We start from the raw sequence: 26,651 nt of genomic DNA on the forward strand, positions 1-26,651 counted from the left end.
AAGGCTGTTTTTCCTCTCCTCCTGTACCGAAGAGATTTTCACTCAGATATTATGGGATGTAATCAAATAGTGCTGTAACCTTGACGTGTGAGGCATGTAAAGTGCCGCTCCTAAGGTAACAGGCATGGCGTATTGCCAAACTCCATTTTGTTGTAAAAGGATGGACAGGCCTTGTAGTGTTGGGAATACCTGATAACATCTGCCGTGAACAAATAGATCACGGCAGAATGCTTCTGAACACCACTGCTAGAGGGCGCACTACTCAAAGTGCACTGAATGTGCTTGTCCACTGTTTTGAACCATTTTTCTGAAGAGAGGTTTTTAATTGTGTCGTGTTAACAGTTAAATGGTGTTGGCAGTGTCAAAAGTAAATAGCGGTCAGCATTCTTTAAGTGTAATATCTCAGAATATCCTGCAATAAAAACACTATCTGTCACTTGTTTAAGTAATAACAGATGTCTAGTGGAGAAAGGTCACTTAAGTGACCAAAACATACACTTTGCCTCAATGTCTGAAGAATAAATAAAAGCAAACAGACCAAGACAAGAGTTTGGATGAAGCAATGTAGAGACAGTTTGGTGGAATATGCATATGATTTAGAAAACAATACAAAGATAACCTGATTATGATTGACTCTTAAAGGTGCAGTCAGGCATTGTGTGCATTGAAGTCAAGTTTGTTTGTGTTTATGTTTGTATGTAAATGTATTATTGATTTTTTTACGCTTTTGTTTAACACAAAAAAAACATAATTTTATTTGAACCAAGGACCAAACAGAGATAGCCTGGCTAGTGCCACCACTTCTCAATGAGATATGGTCTGGCAACCAAACGTTCACTTTCTCATATTTTACAAAATGTCCAGATCCGTTTATCCGGGCGCCTCAGATGTCTACCAAATGCGTCTATGCATACAGTAGCGTCATCGTCTTGCTTTCCCCCTGTTCTGTGATAGGTCCCCTATCTGAGGCAAAAAATAGGGCGGTAGGCTGCCTTAGCAGTGCGAATCAAATCGTGCGCAAGGCAGCATGGGAACACCCAGGCTAAAACCAGAAAGGTAACTCACCCCTACCTTCAGTATTCCCAGAGAAATTCCACACAGGGTTTGGAAGCCTGGGCTGCCTACAGAGACCGGGTGTTTTCTTTTTTTAACAGTGCACTTGCGCAGTGGGCAACTGAGATGATTGCTGAATGACCAAAAATTGTATGGGCTTGAAATCATGTAAAATCCCTGACTGCACTTTTAATTTCAAATATTAATGCCCCTGTGGAGAGGCAAATGATACTATAAAGACATACATATAAAAAATACCCTGACACAATTCAAAACCCTGTGACCGTAAAATAAATAGTGTATACATAAATAACACGTCAGTACAAAGCTCTTGAAAATGTAGCATGTCGTTTCAAGTGCATGACTAATGCATTAGCTACAAAGTAATCATATTCATTTTCCAGCACTTAAACATATCCTCAACATTTCCCTTTCTGTAACTTTGGCCGGGCTTGAAACCTTATTTATCCCTTGAATCTTATAAAAAGATACTTCCCTGTCAGTTAAGAGAGTCCCTTAATCCCATTCACATAATCATCTAATTCAGTGGTTGTCAAACTTCTTACAATGAGTACCACCTCCCGGAGTACCACAACAGAGAGTCCGTGTAACACCAGTGGTACCTCTACCACAGTTTGAGAACCACTGCTCTAATTGATTTTTTACACCTCTTCTTATTCCTCTTTACCAGGAGTGCCAGTAAAAGTGAGGGAAGACGTACAGTATGTGCACTGGCCTGCTGGCTGAGGAGCAGTAACCTTCCCAGTCTGTCAGTCGCGTTTGGTTTCCTTGATGTCGGTGAGGTAGAGCACATGGGTCCAAATGCACCACATCTAAGGAATGTGAGCAAAAACAACACATTACCTATGGTTGAATGCTGTACCCTAGGCCTATATATATATAACACCTCTTCGGATATAACAGGAAACAATACTGACCTCCACAGACATACACAGCAGTCTCCCTGCAATCAAAAGCAGAAGCACCAAGCCCTGGGACCATTCTGGGATGTAAAATGTGTTGGTAAGAACCCCAGTCTCGCATCCATACAGCCACACCGGCAAGATGTGCAGGCCAGCAATCGTGAACACTCCCAGCGGTGTCTTAAAACCTATTTGAAGGAAGTAGGGTAGGTTGCATGACTTTGTTATTGTTTTCAACTGGATTTCACATTCATTTTGAAGAAAATAATTCAAAGTTTTATCTGTACCTTTGGCCATGATAGCGTTCACCCAATATGGACTCTCCTTAAAGCTACTCTTCCACTGAACACCAAAAGCACTGTGGTTACAGACAAACACACACCACTCCAGAGTTGAAATTAGCCAGCCCCACTGTAAATCAAGAGATAGGATTTGTCAAAACAGCGCGAGTCCATTTTATGGCCCACTATCTCTCTTTTTTGCCATGTTTTGACTGAATCACCACCAACACACATACTTGGAACAGCATATTCCACACCATGCTCCGACCCATGTTGTCAATTATGACATCTAACCAGGCCCCAAACCTGGAAGTTTGGTTGAGCCTCCGTGCAACCCAGCCATCAATGCCTGAGGAAATAAAAAATATTTTTTTTAAATCAACAAGTGATAACATTTTAAAATTAAATGATTGATAAGTCTTTCAATATCGTGTAACAGATTCTGTCATTACCATCTAATACGATGGAGGTGACATAGGCAGGAAGGAAAAGTGCATGATTATTGAAAGCACACCAAGCACCGAGGACCAGGACTATCCGAATGTAGCCTAGGAGGAGAGAGCACATTAAGCATACTGTTGTGATGGTGGAATTCATATAGTGATGTTGCACTCTTCCTCTGCTGACTCCTAATAAGTGTTGCTCAGAATATTCAGAATATCAATAGCCAAGAAAAACACATAAGAAATATAGACCTGGCCAACACGTAGCCTACATTTTTTATTGCATCCAGGCCATCATTGCAATCAGTCATCATGACCTGTTTTCTTAATACTGTACGTCGGTAAATTAGTCTTCATGTTGTCAATCATGTCTTTGATATCTATGTGTCGCTCACCAATTATGTTCGGAACAAAGAAACATATCTCCAATGACATTTCAGAAATGCAGGTGCCTGATGCAATCCACTTCCGTGTTTAGTAGTCTAATTGCTCATCTTCTGAGTCTCCTGTACCTATTCAAAAGAACAGCAAACAATATAGCATGTGTATATTTGTACAACATTCAACAACATTTAGCGGATGTAGTCTAAACCGTTGAGATTTACCAGTCAGAGAACGGCTTATATCGACACGCGTACTCACCTCTATGTACCATATTGCGTCACAACGAGCTCTCCTTCTGAAGGTGAAAATAAACTTAATGTCAAAGCCCTCTTCATCATGTTACCATCATTTTTGTTTGTTTCTCAAGAACAGTGACAACATATGCGTAAAAGTTTATTCACAACACCATTTGATCAAAGACCAATCGGTAGGCTAATACTTTTACGCACGACTTACATGTGGAGCTAAACTGTCGTACTGCGTAAATGTCCAGAGGAGGGAGTCAGAGGCATAGTTTTGTCGATCTATCACCGATAGCCTATTCTGTAACTTGGTGTATTTCTTTGGGACAGTATGATTTATTTAAATGCATATTGACCCAAGATAACACCATCGTCTTCTACTAATGTGCAAGTAACACCTGTGACGCGCAACTGCCATGCCGTTTTGTGTCCAACTTCATAGACAGATCAGAGCATGTTCTGACGACAATACATGTTCTGACGGCCAGCATCCTAGCTAACACTAATCTTCAGTGCCTGAGTCGTGAATCGTCGATTTAAAGCTGAAGAAAGCTCTAATGCTCACAATGATATTACACATTTCCCTGAAACGTGCGGCAAACAAAAGTACAAAACAGAAATCTGCGCAACTAACTACTGTCTCCAGAACTCCAAAGCCACCTGAAAAGTCTTTAATCTGATCAGGTGACTGTACAGTGCAATGGTCATGTGACCAAGCATGGAGGCGTCGGCCAAAAGAGGCGTCATTCGGTGAAAACACAGGAGTACTGAGCTGCTATCGATCACACGTAACACGGAGAAGGCAACAGGCACTGGGCTGCACATCAAACATTTTTCATACTGCAGTGAAATGAGGGTAAAATGGGAGCCAAAGAGTCAAGGATAGGCTTCCTTTCTTACGACGAGGCCGTCAAAAGAGGTAGGCACGTCTGTCAATATAGTAATGTTACCCGCAGGCTGATTCTTGCAAACTTGCTAGCTGGCTAGCCACCTACTTTCAATTATTGGGATGCTAGCTAACGTTGCCAGACGAATTAGCAGACAGCAGCTTTGACTGCTGGCAATGTTGCGGTCTGCTTTAGCCTTCTAACTAGCTTGTTGACAAGCTAGCAAGTGTACAGTAGCCTAGACACAATTTGCAATATCTCGCTCCTTAGCTGTAGCCTACCCGATTCGTAATTGCGCACCCGTAACCAAGATCACCAGGCTATATTCTAAATTAAAAAAAGAAATACGTGTTTGTCAGCTTTAGAAATTTAAAGTCGAGTGGTGTACTCATCTCGAAAGTTGGCACCTAACATGACCTGTCAAACAAGCAAGTGTGTATGATTGTAACGGTATTGATGATGGTGGAATCCGTCGCAACACATCAAGACTTGAATCGCTAGTTTTACAGATGCTGTGATTTTAACTGTAGTATTTAATTATAAATTAGTTGGGAAGCTGGTGTTTTTTTTGTTTGTTTGTTTGTTTCAGTCATTGGTCGTCATTGCAGAATAGTCAGACGTGGATCTTGCTAAAAAGAGTAATTGTGTGGATAGTCATTTGTCTTTTTTCCCTATTGTAGATATCCTCCACTAACCCAATGTAATGTAACTGGGCTGCTGTCAAATCGTGTCAGAATCAGCAACGCATGTCTTACCTTGTACGATATACCATAACGTTATACGCGCACTACTGTAGCTCTACGGGTTGTGCATATTTATGGCTTTGTGGTGGCGCGCACCTATCTCGTGGCTGATGGTAGGCTACTTGTGACGCCGTTCCAAAAAGTCTGTCTTTAGACAGTGTGAGATTGTGGTACACCATAGCAGGGTCATGGCGTAGCAGCCCAGTTACCGTTTGGGAAATTGGTGTCTTTTTTTTATTTTTATTTTTTTTTCAGTCAGTGGTTGTCACTGCAGATACATGGCCTGGTAAGGGAATCGGATTTGTAACCGAAGGGTATCTTATCATCCCTGACAGGGAGGGACAATGTGGGTGGGGGCAGTGTTTAAACAGCACTCCCACATTTACATCCACGGCTGATGTGAGCAATTAAAGCACCTAAACCTCAACTGCTCCCTGGGTGCCAAATCACGGGCTGCCGTGCCGAGTGCCCACTGCTCCGAGTGTGAATGTATGTAGTAGGCTATGTGTGTGCTCCTGGTGAGCTCAATGATATTGTGTGCGTACCCAGGTGGGTGAAATGCAAAGGAAAACAATCACTCTGGACAAATAACTTAACTTTGCATAACTTAAGTGTCCTATCTAATGTCATAATCACCATGTTTGTGTTGCACATATCATACTCGACGCCACCAGATGTTATGTCAGATAGCCTTCTTCATGGACTTTGAACCCAAGGCAATATAAACTAAACTTTGACCCCTCCGTTAAACTCTCATCTCAAATGCCGTCAGAGTGGAACTGTTTGACTGGCACAGTGGAGGAAGAACAGCCCGCAGCACTACGGCATGTATTTATTTACTAAAATGGGGTTTTATGGCCAAGCATCTGCCATAAAATGTAACACTGAACATGACTCATTCCATGGGGTCATTTGCACTATCGACTGATTAACTGCTCATTTGCCCTTTTCGAAACAAGGCTAGCCTATTCATATGTCTTTGTCACACCGTCATCATTTAATGAAGGTGTAGGCCTAATGCGATGTGTCAGTGGTGCTCACAGAAAGTAAACACACCCACACCCCAGTGTTCCAAGATAGCACAGGAGGCTTGGACACACCGGCACGTATATCTCAGGTTGTGCTGTGCTGCTTTGCTGAGAGTCTCGGCAGACGGCGGAAGTCTGTGGGCTCACTGATGCACACCGGCAGCCATCTCTCCAGCGTCTGCAGCGCCGGGGCAACATACGGCTCCTCCAATGCACCGGTGCACAGAGGACGTGTCCTGTGTGTGTGTGTGTGTGTGTGTATGTGTGTATGTGTGTGTGTGTGTGTGTGTGTGTGTGTGTGTGTGTGTGTGTGTGTGTGTGTGGATGTGTGTGTGTGTGGATGTGTCTGGATGCGGGGGGAGGGGTAGAGCATCTCGGACATGGAGCTTGAGAGGAGTTGTCAGATTGGCACCTGTATCTGGGGAGTTGCGGTGTCAGCACGACTTATCTTCTCCCACCTCCGTCTGGAAAAAGGGGGCGAAAAAAAAGGCGTGCTCAGCTGTTGCTTGTTTAATGCCGTCCACATTTGCATGTCGTTGCAATATTGTGTCTCAAAGCACAAAGCAAGCACACCCAGGAGCACAGCCTTGTTTATCAGCTGAGCTGTGTGTGGTGAATACCTTAGTCTAGTCCTCGCCGTTGTACAGGAGCTCGCGCGGGAGGCTTCTGTCAGCTCTGTTTGCTCGTGGTGAGAGTTTGTCAGCACACAAAGGTGTCTCATTTGCATCGGGAATGTTTCTTTCGCATGCCATGTTTTCCCTTCCACACACACGCACTCACACACACACACACACACACATACACACACATACAAACGCACACACACACACTATGCAGATGTACACGCTCCCTCCCTTCTCCCTCTCTCTCTCTCTCTCTCTCTCCACTACCGCACCGCTTTGTGATGTTCTTGTTTTTTTTTCTTCTTCTTGTCCTTCTCCTTCCGGCCCCGTTGATTTCAGTTCTGCTTTATGTGATGTGACCGGTCCCGTCCGGCCTCGGTTATCTCAGGTTGCGTCCAGGCTTGATTGAGTGGCATTGTAGTGAACATGCCACCCAGTCCACCCCACCCCCCCTCCGTCACTTCACTTATGGGGAATGGGACCGTCTCTGACAGAGGCATGTTTGTTTTTCTGTGAGAATTGGAGAAGAAAAGAACAGAGTGAGAGAGAGAGAGAGAGGGAGGAAAGAAAGAAAGAAAGAAAGAAAGAGCGTGCTGGTGTGAAGCTCCCTGAAACGCCCCAATTGTTCTCCAGCTCTGCTTACATAGCAGTGGCTTGCTCGCAGTGTTGTGGTTTTGGTGTCCAAGAATGCAGATAAATTGCATCACGACCCCCACAATACGAGCAGTGTCTCCAAGCGGCAATAGCCGAAGCATTGTTTATCCTGGCTATTTTAGTCCATTCTTGTCCATTGGCAAGAATGGGTTTTGAGAGAACAATGAATGACTTCATGCTGGCTGCCCCCATAAAATAAGATGATACTGCAACTGGTGTGTGGCCTAGGCATTGAGTGTTAGTGTTCATACGTCACGCCTCCTGCCCAGTGTCCTTGACTTGCCCTGTGTGCTTTCTGACAGGTTGCCACAATCAGAGCGCCGGTGTCATCCAGCCACGTTACACGGTGATGGATTCGCCCGAGGTGAGCGGCGCGTCAAAGCTCTCCTCGTCGAGATGATGAGCTGCCGACCGGACGCGTCTGCTCGTTCATTCATGATCCTCGCCGGGCGTGGGTCAGCGCTTTTGTTCCGTCGCATTCAGAGGGGACGTCACCGCGCTCTCACGCTCGCTCAGCACCGAAGCGTGGCCTCAACCTACAGACCCACATGTTTCGGCGTGGCGCACGGGCTCGGGGTGGGCGTAGGTATCTTAAAGTAGGTCACGTTTCTGCTAGTAGGAGAAGCGCCCGAATTAGGGATTTTTACGACAGGGAGTCCGTTGCCGACAAGAGCATCCAGCTGCGATGAAGTCTTAGAGAGACTCTCGGAGCCTCGTGGATGTGCCACTTATTCCTCAAGGTGATCGACTTTGAAGTTCGTAGGCGTCGGGCGAGAGTGGGGGGGGGGGGGGGGGGGGGGGGGTTAGCGTGGGGAAGGGTGAGGTGGGAGACACAGAAAAGCTGAAAAATCAAACGGCCTGTGAAGCCTCAGCCGTGGGATTATGCGGTCTGCGCCAGAAGCTGTCATATCAAAGCCATTTTCTGTCATTGACTACTTCCTCTCTGCTGTAATTTGACATTTTCCCTTTTTCTTCCTCACTGAATTTGCATGCGCGAGCGCTGTTTAGTCTTTGACTCAGACGAGACTCCACACACACACACACACACACACACACACATACACACACACACACACACACATGAGATTTCACTGCTGCCCAGGCGCATTGAAACAAACCACGTCAACTCGAGGGACTGTACGCTTTCGATTGGATGTTTACAAACACCACGAATAGCCACAGCGGTGGCTGCTTTAAAAACAAAGGCTATTCAGCCTCGTTTCTGATGAAGTTCGATGGGCAGTTCCCCTGTTGTGTCCCTGTGGCGTTCTTCCTGCTTCGTGCCACTGAGATGATTGTTTTTGGCTGTATCAGGCCCAGCCACATGTGCCAGTTTCAAGCGTCCTTTTGACTTTGGGCTTTGAGGTTTTAATTTGGTCCTGATGAGTTTCTCTGTTCACTCACAGTGATCAGCCGTCGAAAATTATTCCAGTAATTCAATTCTGTGTGTGTTTGTGTGAGAGTGAGTGAGTCAGTGTGTGTGTGTGTGTGTGTGTGTGCGAGTGTGTGGCTGCGTGTGTGTGTGTGTGTGCGTGATGCTCGAGCAATTTCTGAGGCCTTCTTCTGGCCGCACGTTAATAGCCGCCGCTTCACCCTCTATCTCGGAGAGAAGCTGATCAGAGCCGGCCTTGTGATTTTGCCGTTTTCTCTTCTCGCCCCGGCGTTCTACCGAGACTGCGCCATTCTAAAACATGCTAATGTGCCGGCTCTAATTGCCCATTAACGGCCGAGAGGGAGAGGAGGCTGGCAGCACAGCGCACCACTCATCAGCGCTGCTCCACTGAATGCCAGAGCCTCCCTCCTTCTCCTCATCTTGCCTGGGATGTCTCACTCGCTGCTGTTGGAGCTTTTTATGTCCATTTTATTCTTTTATGGCGTCTTTTCCTCTACTCGGACGTGGAATGGAGAGAGAGAGAGGGAGGGAGAGAGAGGGGGGAGAGAAAGAGAGAGGGAGGAAGGAAAAGAGGAGAGGGCAGAGAGCGTTTTTGTATTCTATCCTGTTCTCTTCTGTCGCTCCATTAAACTGTAATGTCATATCAGGACTTCTGGAGACATATTAACCAAACATAACCAGATATTCTGGCCAGCCACACTACTATGCTGACTATTTTGACCTCTGGGTGTGTGTTTGTGTGTCTGCGCGTACGTGTGTGTGTTTGTGTACGTACTGTACTTGCGTGTACTTGTGCACGTACGTGTGTGTGTGCCTGCCTGTGTGAAAATAAAGGTTGGAAGCTTGTTGAGGTCGTGTGTGTGTGTGTGTGCATGTGTGTGTGTGTGTGTGTGTGTGTGTGTGTGTGTGTGTGTGTATGTGTGTTGACATCCCCCTTGTTCCAGTGTCCTCCCCGTCTGCTCCATCCTCCTGTAGGACTGGTGGAGGGGGAAGAGAGTGAGCCCAGGCCCCAGGGACTCCTGCGGTGTCTCTCTTCCTTCCCCTTCACCAGCCAGCCAACCAGGAGTGGCGCAGCGCTTCACGCCTCTCCACCACTCCGCAGACGACCTGCGTGAACTCTACACCACTTCCTCAATCTCCCCTCATGTGCCCTCGTTCCACTGCGCTAGGCACATCCTACCCCTGACCTCCCGTGTGTGTGTGTGTGTGCCTGTGTGTGTGTGCCTGTGTGTGTGTGCCTGTGTGTGTGTGCCTGTGTGTGTGTGCCTGTGTGTGTGCCTGTGTGTGTACCTGTGTGTGTGTGTGCCCTGTGTGTGTGTGTGTGTGTGTGTGTGTGCCTGCCGTGTGACGCCAGTGTTGGGGAGCCCTTCCTTCCCAAGCACGTGAGCGTGGTTAATGTTTACCTCCCCCCAGCGTAGATGAGAGTAGGAGAGTAGATGTTTGACCTGGTGGTTTTTCCTACCGGATCCAGCGCGGCGAGTGACCCGAGAGGTGGACGCTGGGTGGGTGGACGCTGGTTGGGTGGGTGGAGGAGCGGGTGGAGTTCGGAGGCGTGAGAGCGCGGGGGGAGCGGGTGTCTCAGAGCACCGGGCGCAGGGCCCCGGCTGTTTTCCTTTCCGACCCGCTGAGCCCTCGGTATGCAGCGTGGGACTCGGCAGCGCGGCCCGCCGGACGTTTTGATCGCTTGTCGCCGCCGCCTGGCTGGAATGTTGAGGGTTTTTGTGTGTGTGTGTGTGTGTGTGTGTGTGTGTGTGTGTGTGTGTGTGTGTGTGTGTGTGTGTGTGTGTGTGTGTGTGTGTGTGTGTGTGTGTGTGTGTGTGTGTGTGTGTGTGTGTGTGTGTGTGTGTGTGTGTGTGTGTGTGTGTGTGTGTGTGTGTGTGTGTGTGTGTGTGTGTGTGTGTGTGTGGGTTTGAGACGAGCCTGCTTTGGTCGCAGCACTGATGCCAGTCGCCATAATCACATGGCGTGCAGAGAGGGGGGGGGGGGAATCGGCGTAAACAGATGAGGCATGCTGCACAACAAAAGATAGAGAAAGAGCCAGCAGTGTGTGTGTGTCTATGTTTGTGTGTGTGTGTGTGTGTGTGACCCAGGCCATCGTGTGCATCTCTAGAGAGAGGAGAAGTCCCCTCCATCTCCCCCTCTGTCATCACTCTCACTGCTACACTCACTCGCTCCCTCTGTCACCCCTACTTACTCTCTTTCTCTCTCTCTTTCCCTCTCTTTCCCTCTCTCTGTGTGTTCCTCTCTGACTCTTGTCTTTTCTACTATCTCACTCTGTGACGCTGCTCTGTCACCCTTGCTTACTCTTGCTCTCTGTTTCCCTCTCTCCCTCTCTCTCCGTATTCCTCTCTGACTCTTGTCTTTTCTACTCTGTCTCCCTCGGTGACACGGCTCCGTCTGACATGTGGGTCAACTCTGTGTCTGTGTCCCATGTGCTTCCCTTCATCCCACAGCAGTAGCGGTAGCAGTAGCGGTAGCGGTAGCAGTAGCGGTAGCGGTAGCTGCCCCCCCTCACCCCTCTGTGTCTCCAGCAGCAGCAGCAGCACCAGTGTGGTCATTAGCGGGCACTCTCAAGGACGAGGCCAGTGGCCCCCCCGCTGTCCACTCCTGCCCCTGGCCTTTCCTTTTACGTACTCTTTATGTGGTCCCGGGCTAGTCTGTCAGGGAGGGTTTTTTAGTGTTAAAGATGGCGGTCAGGATCAAGGTAAGAGGCGAAGCGGGTGCGCCGCAAATCAAAGGTGACCACGAGCCGTAGGGGGGGGGGAGGAAGGAAGAAAGGTGAACATGGCCAGAGAATGGGAGATGCTAAATCATCAGGTCTGTGTGCAGCCTCTGCTCCAAGACGGCCCCCTCAGTAGTGTGATCCTGGGCCATGGAGGAGAGCTTTAGAGAGGGCTCTGTAAGCGCTACGGATGGCCTCGCGTAGGAGGGTGGGTTAAATACAGACAGGGGATGTCTGCAGCGACGTGTCTGTGTGTCTGTGTGTCTGTGTGTCTGTGTGTCTGTGTGTCTGTGTGTCTGTGTGTCTGTGTGTCTGTGTGTCTGTGTGTCTGTGTGTCCTGTGTGTCTGTCCGCCTTTGTGTGCATGTATGTCTCTGTGTGTTTGTGCATCTATCTTTCTGTCTGCGTGTGTGTGTGTGCGCGCGTCTGTCTGCCAACCTTTGTGTCTCCCTGTGTGTGTGTGCGCGTCTGTGTGTTTATGCATCTATGTGTGTGTGTGTGTTTGTGTGTTTGAGCACCTGTGTCACTGCCTGTGTGTGTGTGTGTGTGTGTGAGACTGGCCAGCATGGTGAGCCAGCGCTGACTGCAGCCCCCCTCCAGCCTATCTGCCATCGTAACTCACTGGCGGAGCCGGGGCTTACAGAGAGATCTGCCGAGGTGGCGGTGACCTTTCATCACAGAACGCGTTTGCTCAGCAGCCTGCCGCCTACGCCTCTCCACTCCACCCCTCTCCACCCCTCTCCAGCCCGCTCTCTCCACTCGAGTCGGCAAAGTCACCACTCACCGGCGCCCAAGTGCCAGGCGTCAGCGCTGGCAGGGGTGGTGGCACACTCACCCTCTCTCGCAGTGAGCCTGCCCTCACACTCGCTAAAGCCAGCCACATCACAGCAGGAGACGACCCACTAAAAGTGAATGAATGGAGGAGTGCATCCGGGCTGGGAGGCCTTGCGTGCTGAGATTGTGAAGCCTGTTGTTGTAAAAGGCTTAGGATAACGGATAACTCGGGGGGGGGGGGGGGGGGTTTCGCTTGATCTGAATGATCTGATCATTTGAATGACTCTCTGAGAAGTTATTATGCTGAAATGTCAGATTTTTTAAAAGCACATGGATTATGCCTAGTTTTATTTTTTTTCCACTGAAGTGTTCTTTTATTGTAGGACCAGGCTTGGCACCATGTATGGGAAAACCCTTAATGTCACCCACTCATTTAGAAAGGAACATGGTCTCGTATCTTTAGTACTGTTGCCCACAGGTGTTACCAAGATGGCTGCTAAGTGGCGAGACTTACCTGTGTAAGAACTCGCACTCCAAATCAATGGCGGAATTGGAAGTAGCTGAAGGTGTCTGTTGTGAAGCTCTGTGGGCGTCGCTTAACTGTAACAATTGATTTTGTTGAATTAACATGAACACCTTGTTCAGATTAATTTAGAAAGATCCTCTGCATTAATCACTGTTGGATTAATGCAATATGTTAATCCCGTAGTAGGCTGACTCGTGGTCTGAGAGTTGCCTACAGTGTGATAAGGGAGAAATGCCTCTCTTATCTGCTTAATTTGCTGAAGGGAATCCCTGATATTGACTCCTCTTTTCTCCTCTGTGTCCACACAGTCACTGATGTGGAGCTCAAACGGCTGAAGGATGCCTTCAAGAGGACCAGCGGCGTGTCCTACTACATGACCCAGCAGTGCTTCTACAGGGAAGTGCTGGGAGATGGGGTCCCACCCAAGGTGGCAGAGGTAAGCCAGGGGTCAGGGGAGGCGAGCGGACGGGTCCCACACCCAAACCTAATGAGAGACCTGACGGGTCTGAAAACACACACACACACACACACACACACACACACACACACACACACACACACACACACACACACACACACACACACATACACATACACACACATACATACACACAGACACTGTCCCTATCAAATACAGGTTGTTACCCGACATGTTCACGTGTGCCTCGTTTGCACATGCTGTGTTAATTGAAGAGAAGGTTTGAATGTGCGTAGTGGACTTCAAAAGCCCCTGGAGCCTCCAAAGTGCATTCCAGAATGTTCTTCCAATTTTCTCTTGGCTCTGCCGCAATGGTCCTCATGACTTTTGCTTGGCTCGTGCGAATGAAACTAGATGCCTCTGGAATGTAGCGTTCTTCGTTGGCAAGGCTTCGTTTTTTTGGCTCCTTCATGAATAAAAGTGAAACCCATTAAGCAGCGGGAAATGTCTCCTTGTCTCCATGGTACCCGGAGCTGTGGCCGTTTGCCAATCCCCTTCGCCTGTGTCCAAGTAGCCTCTCTAGTCTTCTAAAATGGTCGTGTTAAAAAAAAAGACAACAACAAGAAGTTTAATATGTACCAGTTTGTTTTTTCTGTGCGTGTGTTGTGAGAGGAAGTGGCATTGTTAACGATGCTGCTCAGGAGGATGGTAGTAAAAACTCCATCTCCTGACAAACCAGGTTGCCTCGTAAATAAAAGGGTTGATTTCTTATTTGTATTGCCCTCTGGGTCTATTGAAACCTGTGAAGTCGAAAGAGGACGCGTCATGCCCGATAGATTGTATTTTGAAACCAGTGAATCCAACACCATTAGACATTTTGTGTTGTGGAGATAGTGTTGGTCTGTACAGTAATGAGGAACAGCACCACAATAGGTAGATCAAGTTACTTCCTCATTTCCAGTTTGAAAAAACACACTAAGTAAGAATATGTGACTTGTTGTAAAGACTAGCTTCTCAGACACTTTCCATTACAGGTAGTGCAATGCAATTTCAAATCCATAGCTAACTTTCAAGATGTGACACATCTACCCGATTATTTAAATAAATAGATGAAAAAACAATATAAAGGTAATGTTCAAAACCAAACAGTTAGCGTTGATTAACACGTGACACACCATCAAAACATTGAGTAACTAAACCGCAAACACATTGTTGTAATACCGTTTTAGAGCTGAATTTACCAATAATACAGTGAGATTCACACTGACATTGAACTACACTAAGATGCACCTCTGAAGTAATCAAAATGAACATCACTATTGGCTGTCACAGTAGTGATATGTTGTCATGTTGTTATTACGGTATGTAGTGTGAGTGTCACAGTTTGTCATTAAATGTCATTGTTTAGTTGTTTTTTTTCTTCAGTTTTCTTCCTGTGCTGGTGGTTATGTGTTGATGTGTTTGTGCTAGTTCATGTGTGTTCTGTTTGGCTTTGTTTGTTTTTTTCAGTTGATTGTAGAACAGCTGTAGCCTTTAGGTGAGATTCTGTGCCATTAAACAGACACTGTGGCTCCCTGTGTTTGGGCTCTGGGACTCAGCCAGGGCCTGTCCCTGTGATGAGGGGATTCAGTCCACCTGGCCCTCAACACACACACACACACACACAGACACACACACACACTCAAAACCACACAAAGCATGCACATACAAAAGCACACACACACACACTCACGCACACACCACATCGCCCTCACTGATTTAGTCAGCACTCCGGCCTTTTCCAGAAGCATATCTCATCTGAACTTTATCGCAGAATACGAGTTTGTCCTTTGTGCTCGCTGGAACACCAAAGTGGCCTCAGTGAAATGTTGCCATGGTGACATCAGTCTCTGGTCACATCATATTTGTTTATACGCCGGTGGTGATCTGCCTATTGCCCTGTTGACTTTTATTGATGAGCAACGCCAGGCCACGTGACTGGCCTTCAAAGAGCGGACACTGCATTTGCAACACAAATTTGTCCTCGGTTTCATGCAGGGGATCTGGGTTTTGATCCCTTTACATAATGTGATCATTAAAATGCAATAACCATTAGTGAAACAAATTCAGAAGTGTATGCATCTGTGAGGGGCCGAGACTATTTTTTCCACTTCCTTTTTTAAATGTAAATGTTTTATATCAAATAGCCAAAACAGACATTTTTAGCTCACCTCTGTGGTCTGTTGCCATAACGACGACTGGACTGAGTATTTATGTTGTAGTCGTTACGTTCATGTACTGTAATCTCAGCGATTACAACTTGTCCACAGTAACACTGTCGCCAGGGTAATGTTGCCTGTCAGTGCCCTCTCTTCAGAGCTTGGCCTGGAGCCCATTTTAGTTGGCAAGGCAGGTGTCTGGGATGCTTGGGCTGCCCAGTTACATACACTCGGCCGAATTGAAGTGCCACTCAGCAGGATGGAAGCGCGGGTCTTAATTAAAGGGAGAGGTGTCCAGGAGAGGGACGACTTTTTCACCCGGCGGCGACCTATTTTTATCCTCTTTTAGCCATGACCGACTTTTTATGTGAATTATTAACGCCTTCGTCCCAATATGCACAGGGTGTCATGCTTTTTTTTTTTTTATCCCGCACAAGCGACCCTTGGAGAAAAGCCTTTTTTAATGCAGATGAATAGACTAGGCAGCCAGTGTCAAGGCTTGTGCTAACCCCCCCCCCAGGCCCTCTGATCAAGGCCTCTCAGGTCACCTGTGATGTGCCCCGTGTCGTCTCGTCTTATCTTGAGGGGGGAAAGGGGCTTGAGCCCCCACAACCCCATCACTCTTCCTGGAGCATCTCAATTCAGTACTCTGCATCCACGGCAAACATGTCAGCCTTGGGTCAATAATGGATCTGACCTAGGTGTGGTGTGACCACGCACACACACACACACACACATATATACACACACACACACACACACACACACACACACACTCTCAAGAGCAGTCGTGGTGGTGGTTGCGAGTAGCCCTTCGGCTGTTAATCCTCCCGCCACAGACGGGTCCTGACACCCAGAGCCGCGTCCATCACGGTGGGCCTGACAGGAGGAGCTGGCCACAGCCCCAGCGGCGCCCTCAATCACTGTGATTAGTGGACCGCCGGGCTGGACTGAACTGGTGGGCTGCTGCTGTTGTTTCTGAGCCAGCTGCACCAAGTGTCAGTCAGAAGCTTCTTTCAGCACAGCAACACGCATTGCACAACCGACACACACACATCGACACACGCATTCATGCACACACACTCGTACACCGACACATTCACTCAGACACACACACACGCACACACCAACACACTCATACTCACACACACAGACCGACATACACACACTCACTCACACACATAATTGTTACTTCATCTCTCGCACTTCTCAAGGAGAGCGTTTGGGGAGCAGTGGGGCTGGGACCAGAGGCATTATAGATATCACTTTAGAGCGCGCTGCGCTCTGTGACCTGCAGAGGAGATGATCAGTGACTCCCCACGGCCCCCTCCGCTCTACGTCAGCCCATTATCCTCTCCCTCTCCCTCTCGCACACTACGTGCAGCCTCTCCGCCTCGCCACTCACACAGGGAACACAAGGCTTCAGTTTGGCCTGAAGTGCAAATGGATTTTTTTGTATGTGTTTGACATCGAAGCGTTTTGCGTTGTTGCACATTCTTGCATTTTTGTGGCGCGTGTGATGTTTAAGATTTCTTTAGCCATATGGCTGCGGTCAGAAAGAAATAACAACATGCGTCTTTTTTCCGAGCCACTTTTCTTTGACCTCAGTGGAAAATGACATGAGGTCAAGGAAAGATGTGAGGGAGAATTCATGAGGACATAGGAAAAGACAACCGCGGTGTTAAGAGAAGCCAACTGCTTTTACTCAAGGCCATGTTATTATTCTGGCCATGGATGTTATTGACATGGGCCTTTAAATATGGCCACTGCAAGGACTTGCGCGATCATACTGTCTCCTTTTCTTTAGCAAAGAATGATTCACAGCAGCAGCCTATGCTGATGAAGATGATAAAAAGAACCATCCAGACATTTTTACTCAGCGAGATCAGTTCTTATCGAGATCATAATTATTTTTGAGATAATTTGACCAGCTCTTATCGTATCTGGTCAAATCAGGTCACTGCATTATAAGAATAGGGGAGAAAAACCCTGTTTATCTGCAGCCTATTGTCCAGTCTCTCTTCTACGAAGGTGCAGAGCTGCTCCACTGACATGAGAGCCATGATCTGTTCAGTAGACAGACGCCAGTGGAGGGTACACTCACTGTTGTTATGCCCACATTATAAGGCACTGCCACTCCTGTTTTGGGTTTTGTATAGTTTTCATGGTGTTTGGTTTATGTGTCTGGTGTCCATGGTACCCATACAGAAAAAAAGACTGTTTGCAAATTTGCAAGCTTGTTGACCGCTCCTCATTCACCTCGCGGTACAGCGAGGGTTAAACGGGCGTGCGTCTGATTTGTTGTTGTGGTGGGCCATGCCTGCTCTTTTGTTTTTGCTCCCCTAAGCACACTGGCACAAGGAATTTAACATCACATCCTGTCTGTGCGATTCCAGACGAGTGAGTTACAATAGAAGTAGAAATATTTCTTGTTGATGTGATCGCCCGCCCCCCACCCCCCTCCTGTCCCAACGCTATAGCTACAGATGCACAGCAGCACTTAGTGGTTTATTAGTTATCTGTTCCATGCTTCTTCATCACCACACTAAATGAAGCAAGGGCTGGATGCTGTCCCGGGCTATCGTGATTTACGGTGGCGTTAAAGTGAAATGTGTGTGGAGTCCTGCAGCGTCCACTGTTCCCGTTTACAGTGAATACCACCCCTTCCTCTCTGTGCCAGGGCCCTCTTTGTGTCCACAAATAGATGTGAGTAAATGGAGAATGCTTACATAAATAACACGAATCCTGTATTTGAGACATCTCCAGAGGAGGGGTATTTATAAGCGTGCGAAGGCAAGGCGGCGGCCCATTATGGAAATGGGATCGCGAGTCTGTGAGATGCCAGCGAGCGTTCCCGCACTTGGAGACGTGCGCAGGGGAGCGGTCTGAATTACGCCGCACTCTCTCAGTCGGAGACTCTACGACTACTCCACCCAGCCCCCCCAACACACACACACACACACACACAGACAAGCACACGCACACACACTCACAGACACATTGACTTACCATCTTTCCCCCTCAAGCCATGACCTCTGCCCCTACCGGAGAGTGCGGTGCTCCCTGATGTATGGGTGGCCGGTGCTGTTGAATTGCATTAGGACAGACTGTGGAAGCGGCCGGGCCTCTGATTTCAGAGCCTGGTGGGCGGAGGGCGAGAGAGGAACGGAGAGGGAGGAGGAGAGACGGACCTCGTCAGATGAATCTTAGCAAAGCCCTACACAGAGGTATTGATTCAGCGCCTGTTTTTTAGGGCCTGGCTGCTCTCCAGTGCACCAACACACACACACACACACACACACACACATCTGCCCCATTCACTTTCTCTTCACCACCGCCACCGCATTCACCGTCCTCAGTCCAGGTGTACTGTTGAGCAACCAGCCAGGCGGGCAGGTGGAGGTGTGTGTGTGTGTGTGTGTGTGTGGCGGGGGAGGGTGAGGTGGTGGTGGTGGGGGGGGGGGTGTCTCAAAGGAAGATGGATGGCGGCGCAGCGTGGCACGCGCCCAGCGTGGAGGAGTGGAGAGAGAACACAGTGCCACACGCAGGAGGCAGCGAGCAGGAACGAGAAATTGAGCCTTTCATGTTGACACTGTCAGGCTGTCCCCGGGGGGATCACAACTCACTCACTACCAGACAGGATGTGCTTTTCCTGGAGAGTGTGAGGGTGTGAGTGTGTGTGTGGATGTGTGTATGTGTGTGTGAGAGAGAGAATGTGAGTGTGCGTGTGTGTGTGTGTCTGTGTGTAAGGTGAACTACTCCTCTATTTTGCCTAAACATTACCCCTATATTCTGACAGATGACAGGCGTTCTGTGTATGTGTGTCTTTCCATCACAAACAAACTCCACTCTTGCCTCCTCTGGGAGGTATCGCAGTCTGCATTCTAACATGTCTGTGGGGGAGAAATAACTCACCGAATCTCTCATCTCTGTTTCAGGTGATCTACACCTCGTTCGGTGGCACCTCCAAAGGGCTCCACTTCAACAACCTCATCGTTGGGCTGGTCCTGCTCACTCGAGGCCGAGATGAGGAGAAAGCCAAATGTGAGTCACCCGAGCTCTCATTCCACGTCTTCCATACAATCGCTCTTTTTCACGCTTTTTTTTCTGCTCGCGATAATATGAAGTTTGGTATCAAAGAGCGCTTGCTGATGCGCCGACACCCCTGCTATTTGGGGCGAACCTCTGATGTGTGTATTTTTAGATTGGAATAAAGCGTTCCGAAAACGTGTGTAGACTCTTAAACCTGCCCTGCCCATATCTTCACAACCAGGATGCATTATGCATGCAGACCTACCTATGTGTCACTCAGGCAGACTTTCTATATGTTCCGCCGTGGCACGTTAGATGTTGTCTTGCCTGGGCTCGGCGTGGCTCCTGGGTCTATGCCATCCTGAATGTAAATGAAGATGCTCTGCCAACAAGCTATTCTCTCCCTTATTTAAGGAGTGTGTGTGTGCGTGTGTGTGTGTGCGCGTGTGTGTGTGTGTGTGTGTGTGTGTGTGTCCACGTGCATGCATGTATGTGTGTGTGTACCTCCCCTCCCTCTGGTAAGGAAGTCTACTGTAGCCTGAACAGGCAGAGGTCATTAGAGATGCCCTCCAGCTCTGAGGACAGGTGCAGTAGAGAGGGAGATGAGAGTTCTAGCAGAGAAGTGTGTGTGTGTGTGTGTGTGTGTGGAGGGGGGGGGGGTGTCTGACAGGTCAGGGTGATGGCTGACAGGACATGATTGATGGTGAGCTGCGGCTAGTGGAGCTGACAGGCGCCGAGCCTGTTGGGGCTCTGATAAGCTGTGTGTGTGTGTGTGTGTTTGGTTGGGGGGCTTCAACTCTGGGCCTCAAGGTTGTGAAGCATGTAAGCTAAGCTTGTAAGTTTTCTCTCTCTCTGTCTGTCTGTCTGTCTGTCTCGCTCTCTCTCTCTCTCTCTCTCTCTCTCTCTCTCTCTCTGTCTCTGTCTGTCTCTCTCTGTCTCCCTCTCTCTCTCTCTGTCTCTCTCTCTGTCTTTCTCTCTCTCTCTCTCTCTCTCTGTGTCTCTCTGTGTCTCTCTCTCTGTCTCTCTCTCTCTCTCTCTCTCTCTCTCTCTCTCTCTGTCCCTCCTGCAGACATCTTCAGCCTGTTTGCCAGTGACTCGGGCAGCTACATCACGCGGGACGATGTGGAGAGCATGCTGCGCGCTGTGGATGGCCAAGTCCCGCCTTCGCTCAGGAAGTGCTTCGCAGAGGTCAGACTCCGCTCCCCCCCCCACACCCCCATGATCAACCCCTGCTGAGCGTCCCCTCCTCTCTCCTCTCCTCGCCTCGCCTGACACTCCTCATCCCTCTCTCCCGACCTCACCCCGATCAAGCCTGTGAGCCTGCGCGCTCGTTAGCTTTCTTATTTACTTTCTCGTGACGAACGGAGGGGGAAAAAAAAAAAAAAACTCTGAGCACGAAAACTGGAACTGGAATTTAAAACAAGCTGAGGAGGCGAAGTTCAAAGCATAAAAATATTCCAACTTCAAATGAGTTTCCCTGTATCAGCAGCGCTCTGCTGAATTGATGTTGCTCAACAGCACAGTGGGAAAAAAAAAAAAAGAAATACAAAATTGCCTTTTCCTTTTTTATTTTCCCCGAGCTCATTCCCTCCCCCCACCGAGATGATGTTTTGAATCTTGTCCTCCGCATCATGGCAAGCCTTAAAAAGAGGCCTGTCTTGAAACGGAAGCGTTCTATTAACACCAGGGGAAAGTATCCTGATTTGGTGATGGATTTCCCATAACAGGATTACCGGCGGGGCTTTGCCATTTGTAATTCCAAACTCTCCCTCCCCGGTCTGGCCTTTGCCCCTCTATGGCAGGACCTTGTCAATAAATGCACTCTGTGACTGTGTGTGCATCAGGCCTGTGCCCTCAGCTGTCAATGAGAAACATGACCCAGTGACACCCTGTCTGTAATTATACAACCTGGCCGTAGCTATGTTCCACCTACAGTAACCCGGGAGCAGCCAACCTGAGTTCGTTGATCTGTCTCTGACATACATTCAAGATAGCCTGTGCTGAGTAGCACACGAGACTACTAACTCTACTATAACTTCAGGCGTCCCCCTTTCCACCCTCTATATTTTATTTGTGTGTACAGTTACAGTATGTGGTGTGTTTTTGTGACTCAGGCAATGCTAAAGTTATTTTTGTATAGTGATGTGTGTGTCTCTGTGTGCTCTTGAGAACTCAACTCATAAGTAATCGGTTGAGCCGCAGTAACAGAAGCCACCCAGGTGTGCAGCACTTGAGTGGATCCTGTAGCCTGGAAGCAACCCTCTCTCACACACACACACGGACACACATGAATGCACGCACACACACACACACACCCTCTCTCATACACACACACACACACACGCACGCGCACACACCCTAATAGCAGTGTGTTGTGTGGTTTTTAACGGAGCCTCCCTCTGGCTCTGGGCCCTTCAAGCACATCTGCAGAGGAAGTCTCCATCCCCCAACCAGCACTCCCCTCCCAATACAACATGAGACACACACACACACACACACACACACACACACGCACAGTCTTTCACATTACAATTCTCATTAAGAAAATATTTCCCAATCCTCTTAGCTATTGATTTCACCCAAGTATATGAATAGAAAATGAATGTTTTTCACTTTCTCTCTCTCTCTCTCTCTCTCTCTCTCTCTCCCTCTCCCTCCCTCTTTCTTTTTCTTTTTCTCGGTTGGTCTTATTGTCTTTTGTGTTGGGTTCCTGCCTCTGCCAGGGAGAGAAAGTCCATTACGAGCGCTTCAGGAACTGGCTGCTCCAGAACAAAGAGGCTTTCACCTTCTCACGCTGGCTACTGTCCGCAGGCGTGTGCGTCACCCTGACCGACGACAGCGACACGCCCACCTTCTACCAGACCCTAGCCGGGGTCACACACTGTGAGTGGCCACACTACGCACAAGTACACAAATGCACACTTGTACACAAACACACACACACACACACACACACACACACACACACACACACACACACACACATACATACCCACACACCATAGAGAAGGTGCAAATATATTCTGGATGTTGTCACACATTGTGAGCTGTTATGGTAGAGCACACACTATCACACACATAAACTTACACACACTCTTTTTCTGCCTCATACACTCACATAGTTATGCATGAAAGCACATTGTGAATAGCTACAGTACACCACCCACCTCTTTCTGACCAAGCCATGAATCATCTCGACCACACACACACGCACACACACACACACACACACACACACACACACACACACACACTCACACAGGTCCCTCCTGCCCTCAGAGATCCCACCCCACAAGGGGCTCAGCAGTCGGGACGTCTGATCTCCCATCTCATCTCATTACCCACGTGCTAATGCAGGAGTCTTCCTCATTAGCACAGAGAAACAGAGAGAGGGGGATGCAGGGAGAGAGAGATAGAGTGATGCTGGGGGTGGAGGGAGAGAGAGAGAGATGGATAGAGGGAGAGAGACAGTAGGATGGAGGAGAGGCGGGGCTGCTGATCTGTTTGTGGCGCGTGCATACCAATGCAGGAATAGCATCTCGTCTCAGCTCACAGCCAAATTGATTCTGTGAAGGCTGCAGGACTTTATCCCCCATTTTGTCGCTGTCACCAGCCGGAGTGCCAATGGTTATTATTCTGAGACGAGAAAACAGTCATTAGTGACGTGGAACAGAAACTAGCCCAGCTGCACACACACACACACACACACACACACACACACACACACACACACACACTGCCACGAAGACAAATGGGCTGTTGCAGATGTCTTTACACGCGCAGTGATGGAGTGATGGTTGCAGCCCTTCTAGTCTCTCTAACCCAACCCCCCCCCACCCCTTGAGAGACGCTAGGCATTAGCAGTGAACCCCCCCCCCCCCCCCCCCCAGACCCCCCTCCCCCCACCATCACCACTCTGGTGCGCAGGAGCGCTGCTGCCATGAGCTAATTACAAGTGACACAGCCACACTTAGCACCCCACACGCCACGCCTCTCGCCTGCCAGCCCTGCTGGGTGGGAGGGATGTCTTCACAGCTGTCAGCCGCTGCCCGTTCTCCTTCCGCCACACACACACACACACACACACACACACACACACACACACACTCACACACACACACACAAAGAGGCACCCCCACCCCAGGCCACCCTTGTGTAGAGGGAGGGAAAGCGAGGGAGATCACTCTTCCTTCTTCCATGTCCTCAGTCTTTTTGTATTAATGTATTAATTGCACAGCCGGCGTAATGTGCTGTAACATGGTGCAAGAGTAGCGTGAGGCGCTGGCTGTAAAGTAGGTCTGACTTGCTCACAGCATTTCACACACACACAGTCCTGGGTAGTGAAGGGGAAAAAAACTGGGACTTCCACCACGGTGGATCCCCAAAAGGCATCATGGTTCTGCATTTAAATCGTGCGGAAAAGGAATTGTTGCACCTCACTACATCAATCCAGGCACGTCTGCTTTCCCTAGATGTGCTTCATTACGCTCAGCTTATTCGATTAAACTCTCTGAGTCAGATACGCACAAGTTCAGTTCGGAATGTTGCGCTCCTTTCTTCTCTTTCATTCCCATCTGACATCGTGGAGATGATTGCCTCGCAACGTTTTGAGTTGTCTCAAAATCACCGTGTCGTGATGCCATCCTTATCAAAAGCCCTGTATCTCCATGTAAGTAGTGTGTGAGTCACTGTGATTCCGCGACTTGTTTGGCCTCTTTGCTTCTAGAGCGGACAGGTGGACACTGCAGTACATCTCCATGATCTGATCTCATTCATCCCCCATGTTTACCGCTCTTAAGCTCTGGAGTGTCCACTCCAACCCCCCCCCCCCCCCCCCCCCCGTGTCTGTCTTCATGTTGTCCGCCTACTGTTAGTCTGAAGGCCAGGGTCCTAACAATGAGCCAAACAGGAGATAAGACAAAAAGGCTATTGCTTACACAAACGGCCAGGTAAATTTAGCCTGGGTTTGTTTTGTCAAGCGAGGACATACTTGGAAAGATCCTGTCCCGAGGCCAATCAGGGAGAGAACCCTGAGACGCGGCGTGTAATCTGCTGCCCGCAGTCCAGCTTATCCTCTTAGCGCAGCGAGAGAGAGCACGGTGGGGCGTGCCGGGGGGTGTGAGGCGTGCATGCTCTGTCAAGGTGTGCGTTTGTGTGTGTGTGTGTGTGTGTGCGCATGTAAGTGTATGTGGAGGTGTGGGGGTGTGCCCATGTCTGTGTGTGTGCATATGTGTGTGTGTGTACTGTATGTCTGAGTCTGGGAGTTTTCCAGAAAATGCCTCGCCATGATTCCCTACCTGCCACCTGTGGAGTCATGATCCGTATGACACAGGACGACGGTGGCGTTACGGCGGAGAAGCTAGCGGACAGCTGGTGAAATCCTCCCATACGGAGAAGGGATATAGACGGGACCCAACGTCGGGCTTGTTTTTGTTTTTGTTTTTGGCTCGTTTGTTTGTTTTGATTTTCCTACCTTGATTGGGAAATCGTGTGGAGTCTACTATGGTACACGCCACATCTAGCGAGCAGACCCTTGATGTTCACAGTGGAATATGGTATGGTTCCTCTGTTGCCACTCTGACAGAGTCGCCCCTCTAGGTGGGTATAGGCATTTCTTTGACATGAACCGCTGTTGACAGCCTCACTTGCAGTATGTCTGTGTAGCTCTGTTGCGTTTTGTGTAAGGCTGAATTCTGGAACATGCGACTCTTGTTCCATCAGACAAGAAAAACTGCTTATATATACAGTATATATATTTAGACATTTTCTGACAAGCTGTTTTATCATTTGATGACTTTGAAGAGTGGCATATGACTGACGCACAACAGTATGTTTTCCTTAACGCTACTTGAAAACTAAGATTTTTTCTTTCTGTAAAATTGCTTCTCCTCCAGTCAACCTTTTAAAGAAAAAAAAACAAAAGCGGAACTTTTATTTTTAATCAGAGCGTAAGTGAATGTTAATGGCCGGGCTTTGATACGCGGCGGCAAGTTTGCTCTCCGAAACAGCCCTGTTATTTCGGTCGTGCCGCGGGCATGCCGCAGTCTATGGTCGAGCCTGTCAGGTCTTCCAGCAGACAGAGATAGAGACACACGGGCAGAAGCTAACGGGCAGAAGCACATCGCACGATGGCAGCGATGGAGCCCCCCTGCTCCGGGGTGGGTGTCATGTTTGATAACTTCAAGGTATACGTGTGCTGAATGTCGACCTGTCCGGAGGCTGTGTTGCCAGGTTGCGTCAGACAGCCAGAAAGAAGATAGTCTTTAGCGTAACGCGAAAGTGGTGCGTCGGGTACTCTTGATTGGCAACCGGTGAACGATGGTCCGGCACTGATCCATACCGTAGGTAATGAGTTTTATAGATCAGTAGTCGCTCGCCGTTGCGGCCCGGTCATGAATAATGCCCAACTAGATGAGACCGGTCTTATTTTCCCCAGCTTGGCTTTTATCGCTGAGCTAATCATTGCTTGTTCTCTCCATCTAATCAAGAGCGCAGTCGTCTATTACCCTTAGCAGCCGGCGGTATTAAACACACATTTATTGGGCTTTCACTAATATTGGGAAAAGCTAAAGGGAGAACAAGGCAAGCGGTGAAGTATTTTGTTGGAGGATGAGGGGAAGGCACACTAACCCTGTGGATGGAGAGGGGACATTAAGTGGGTTGTGTCTGCGTGTAAGATGTAAACTGGCTCCTTTATTCTATGTGCTGGTCAATTATTCATGGGCCTCATATCATTTCTAAACAGCACTTTCTCTTTCTCTCTCTCTCTCTCTTACTCTCACTCCTAACACCATCCCTAAAATAACAGTCTGAATCATTGATTTGCTGCTTCCTGATCAGCCGGTGCAGCTGTAGTTTTTGAACCTTTGGATTCCTTTTCTTTTACTTCTTCCTGTCTTTTTTATCCCTGTCTTTTTTCCTTCACTCACCCAGCCCCCTTCTTGTCCTCTCTCTCTCTCTCTCTCTCACTCTCTCTCTCTCTCTCTCTCTCTCTCTCTCTCTCTCTCTCTCTCCCTCTCTCCCTTTCTCTCTCTCTCTCTCTCTCTCCCTCTCTCTCTCTCTCACTCTCACTCCTAACACCATCCCTAAAATAACAGTCTGAATCATTGATTTGCTGCTTCCTGGTCAGCCGGTGCAGCTGTAGTTTTTGAACCTTTGGGTTTGTTTTCTTCTACTTCCTTTCTGTCCTTTTTTCATCCCTCTTGTTTTACTTCACGCTTCCAGTCCTCATGTCTTTCTCTCTGAGAGAGAGAAAGAGAGAGAAAAAAAAGAGAGAGAGAGAATGAGAGTTTGTAGGAAACCTCCAAGGAAGCCAGCATCTACATTTG

At 48.5% G+C, this 26,651-nt stretch overlaps 1 protein-coding gene and 1 long non-coding RNA gene across 6 annotated transcripts in view; one reads left to right on the forward strand and one right to left on the reverse strand.

The window, feature by feature from the left end:
- Positions 1-106: 106 nt before the first annotated feature.
- LOC134099081 (uncharacterized) lies at positions 107-3,965 on the reverse strand. Of its 2 annotated transcripts, XR_009941107.1 has the most exons (8): positions 3,541-3,965; positions 3,343-3,379; positions 3,096-3,212; positions 2,710-2,805; positions 2,494-2,606; positions 2,264-2,387; positions 1,992-2,164; positions 107-1,886 (listed from the first exon to the last, which is right to left on the reverse strand). It is a non-coding gene; the product is annotated as an uncharacterized LOC134099081 (long non-coding RNA). The 2 variants fall into 2 exon arrangements; XR_009941106.1 differs by having other exon boundaries at positions 3,343-3,965.
- A 146-nt stretch (positions 3,966-4,111) lies between these two features.
- The window catches only part of usp32 (ubiquitin specific peptidase 32), a 49,351-nt gene continuing 26,811 nt past the window's right edge, over positions 4,112-26,651 (forward strand). For all 4 annotated transcript variants that reach the window (XM_062551925.1, XM_062551927.1, XM_062551926.1 and 1 more), the window contains exons 1-5: positions 4,112-4,245; positions 12,984-13,111; positions 19,230-19,335; positions 20,393-20,511; positions 22,047-22,206. In XM_062551925.1, coding sequence (XP_062407909.1) covers positions 4,188-4,245; positions 12,984-13,111; positions 19,230-19,335; positions 20,393-20,511; positions 22,047-22,206 — 571 coding nt within the window. In that variant the 5' untranslated portion in view covers positions 4,112-4,187. The remainder of the gene's footprint in view (positions 4,246-12,983; positions 13,112-19,229; positions 19,336-20,392; positions 20,512-22,046; positions 22,207-26,651) is intronic.

The sequence above is a fragment of the Sardina pilchardus genome, chromosome 13 (genome assembly GCF_963854185.1).
Source record: "Sardina pilchardus chromosome 13, fSarPil1.1, whole genome shotgun sequence".
In the NCBI taxonomy this organism is placed as follows: domain Eukaryota; kingdom Metazoa; phylum Chordata; class Actinopteri; order Clupeiformes; family Clupeidae; genus Sardina; species Sardina pilchardus.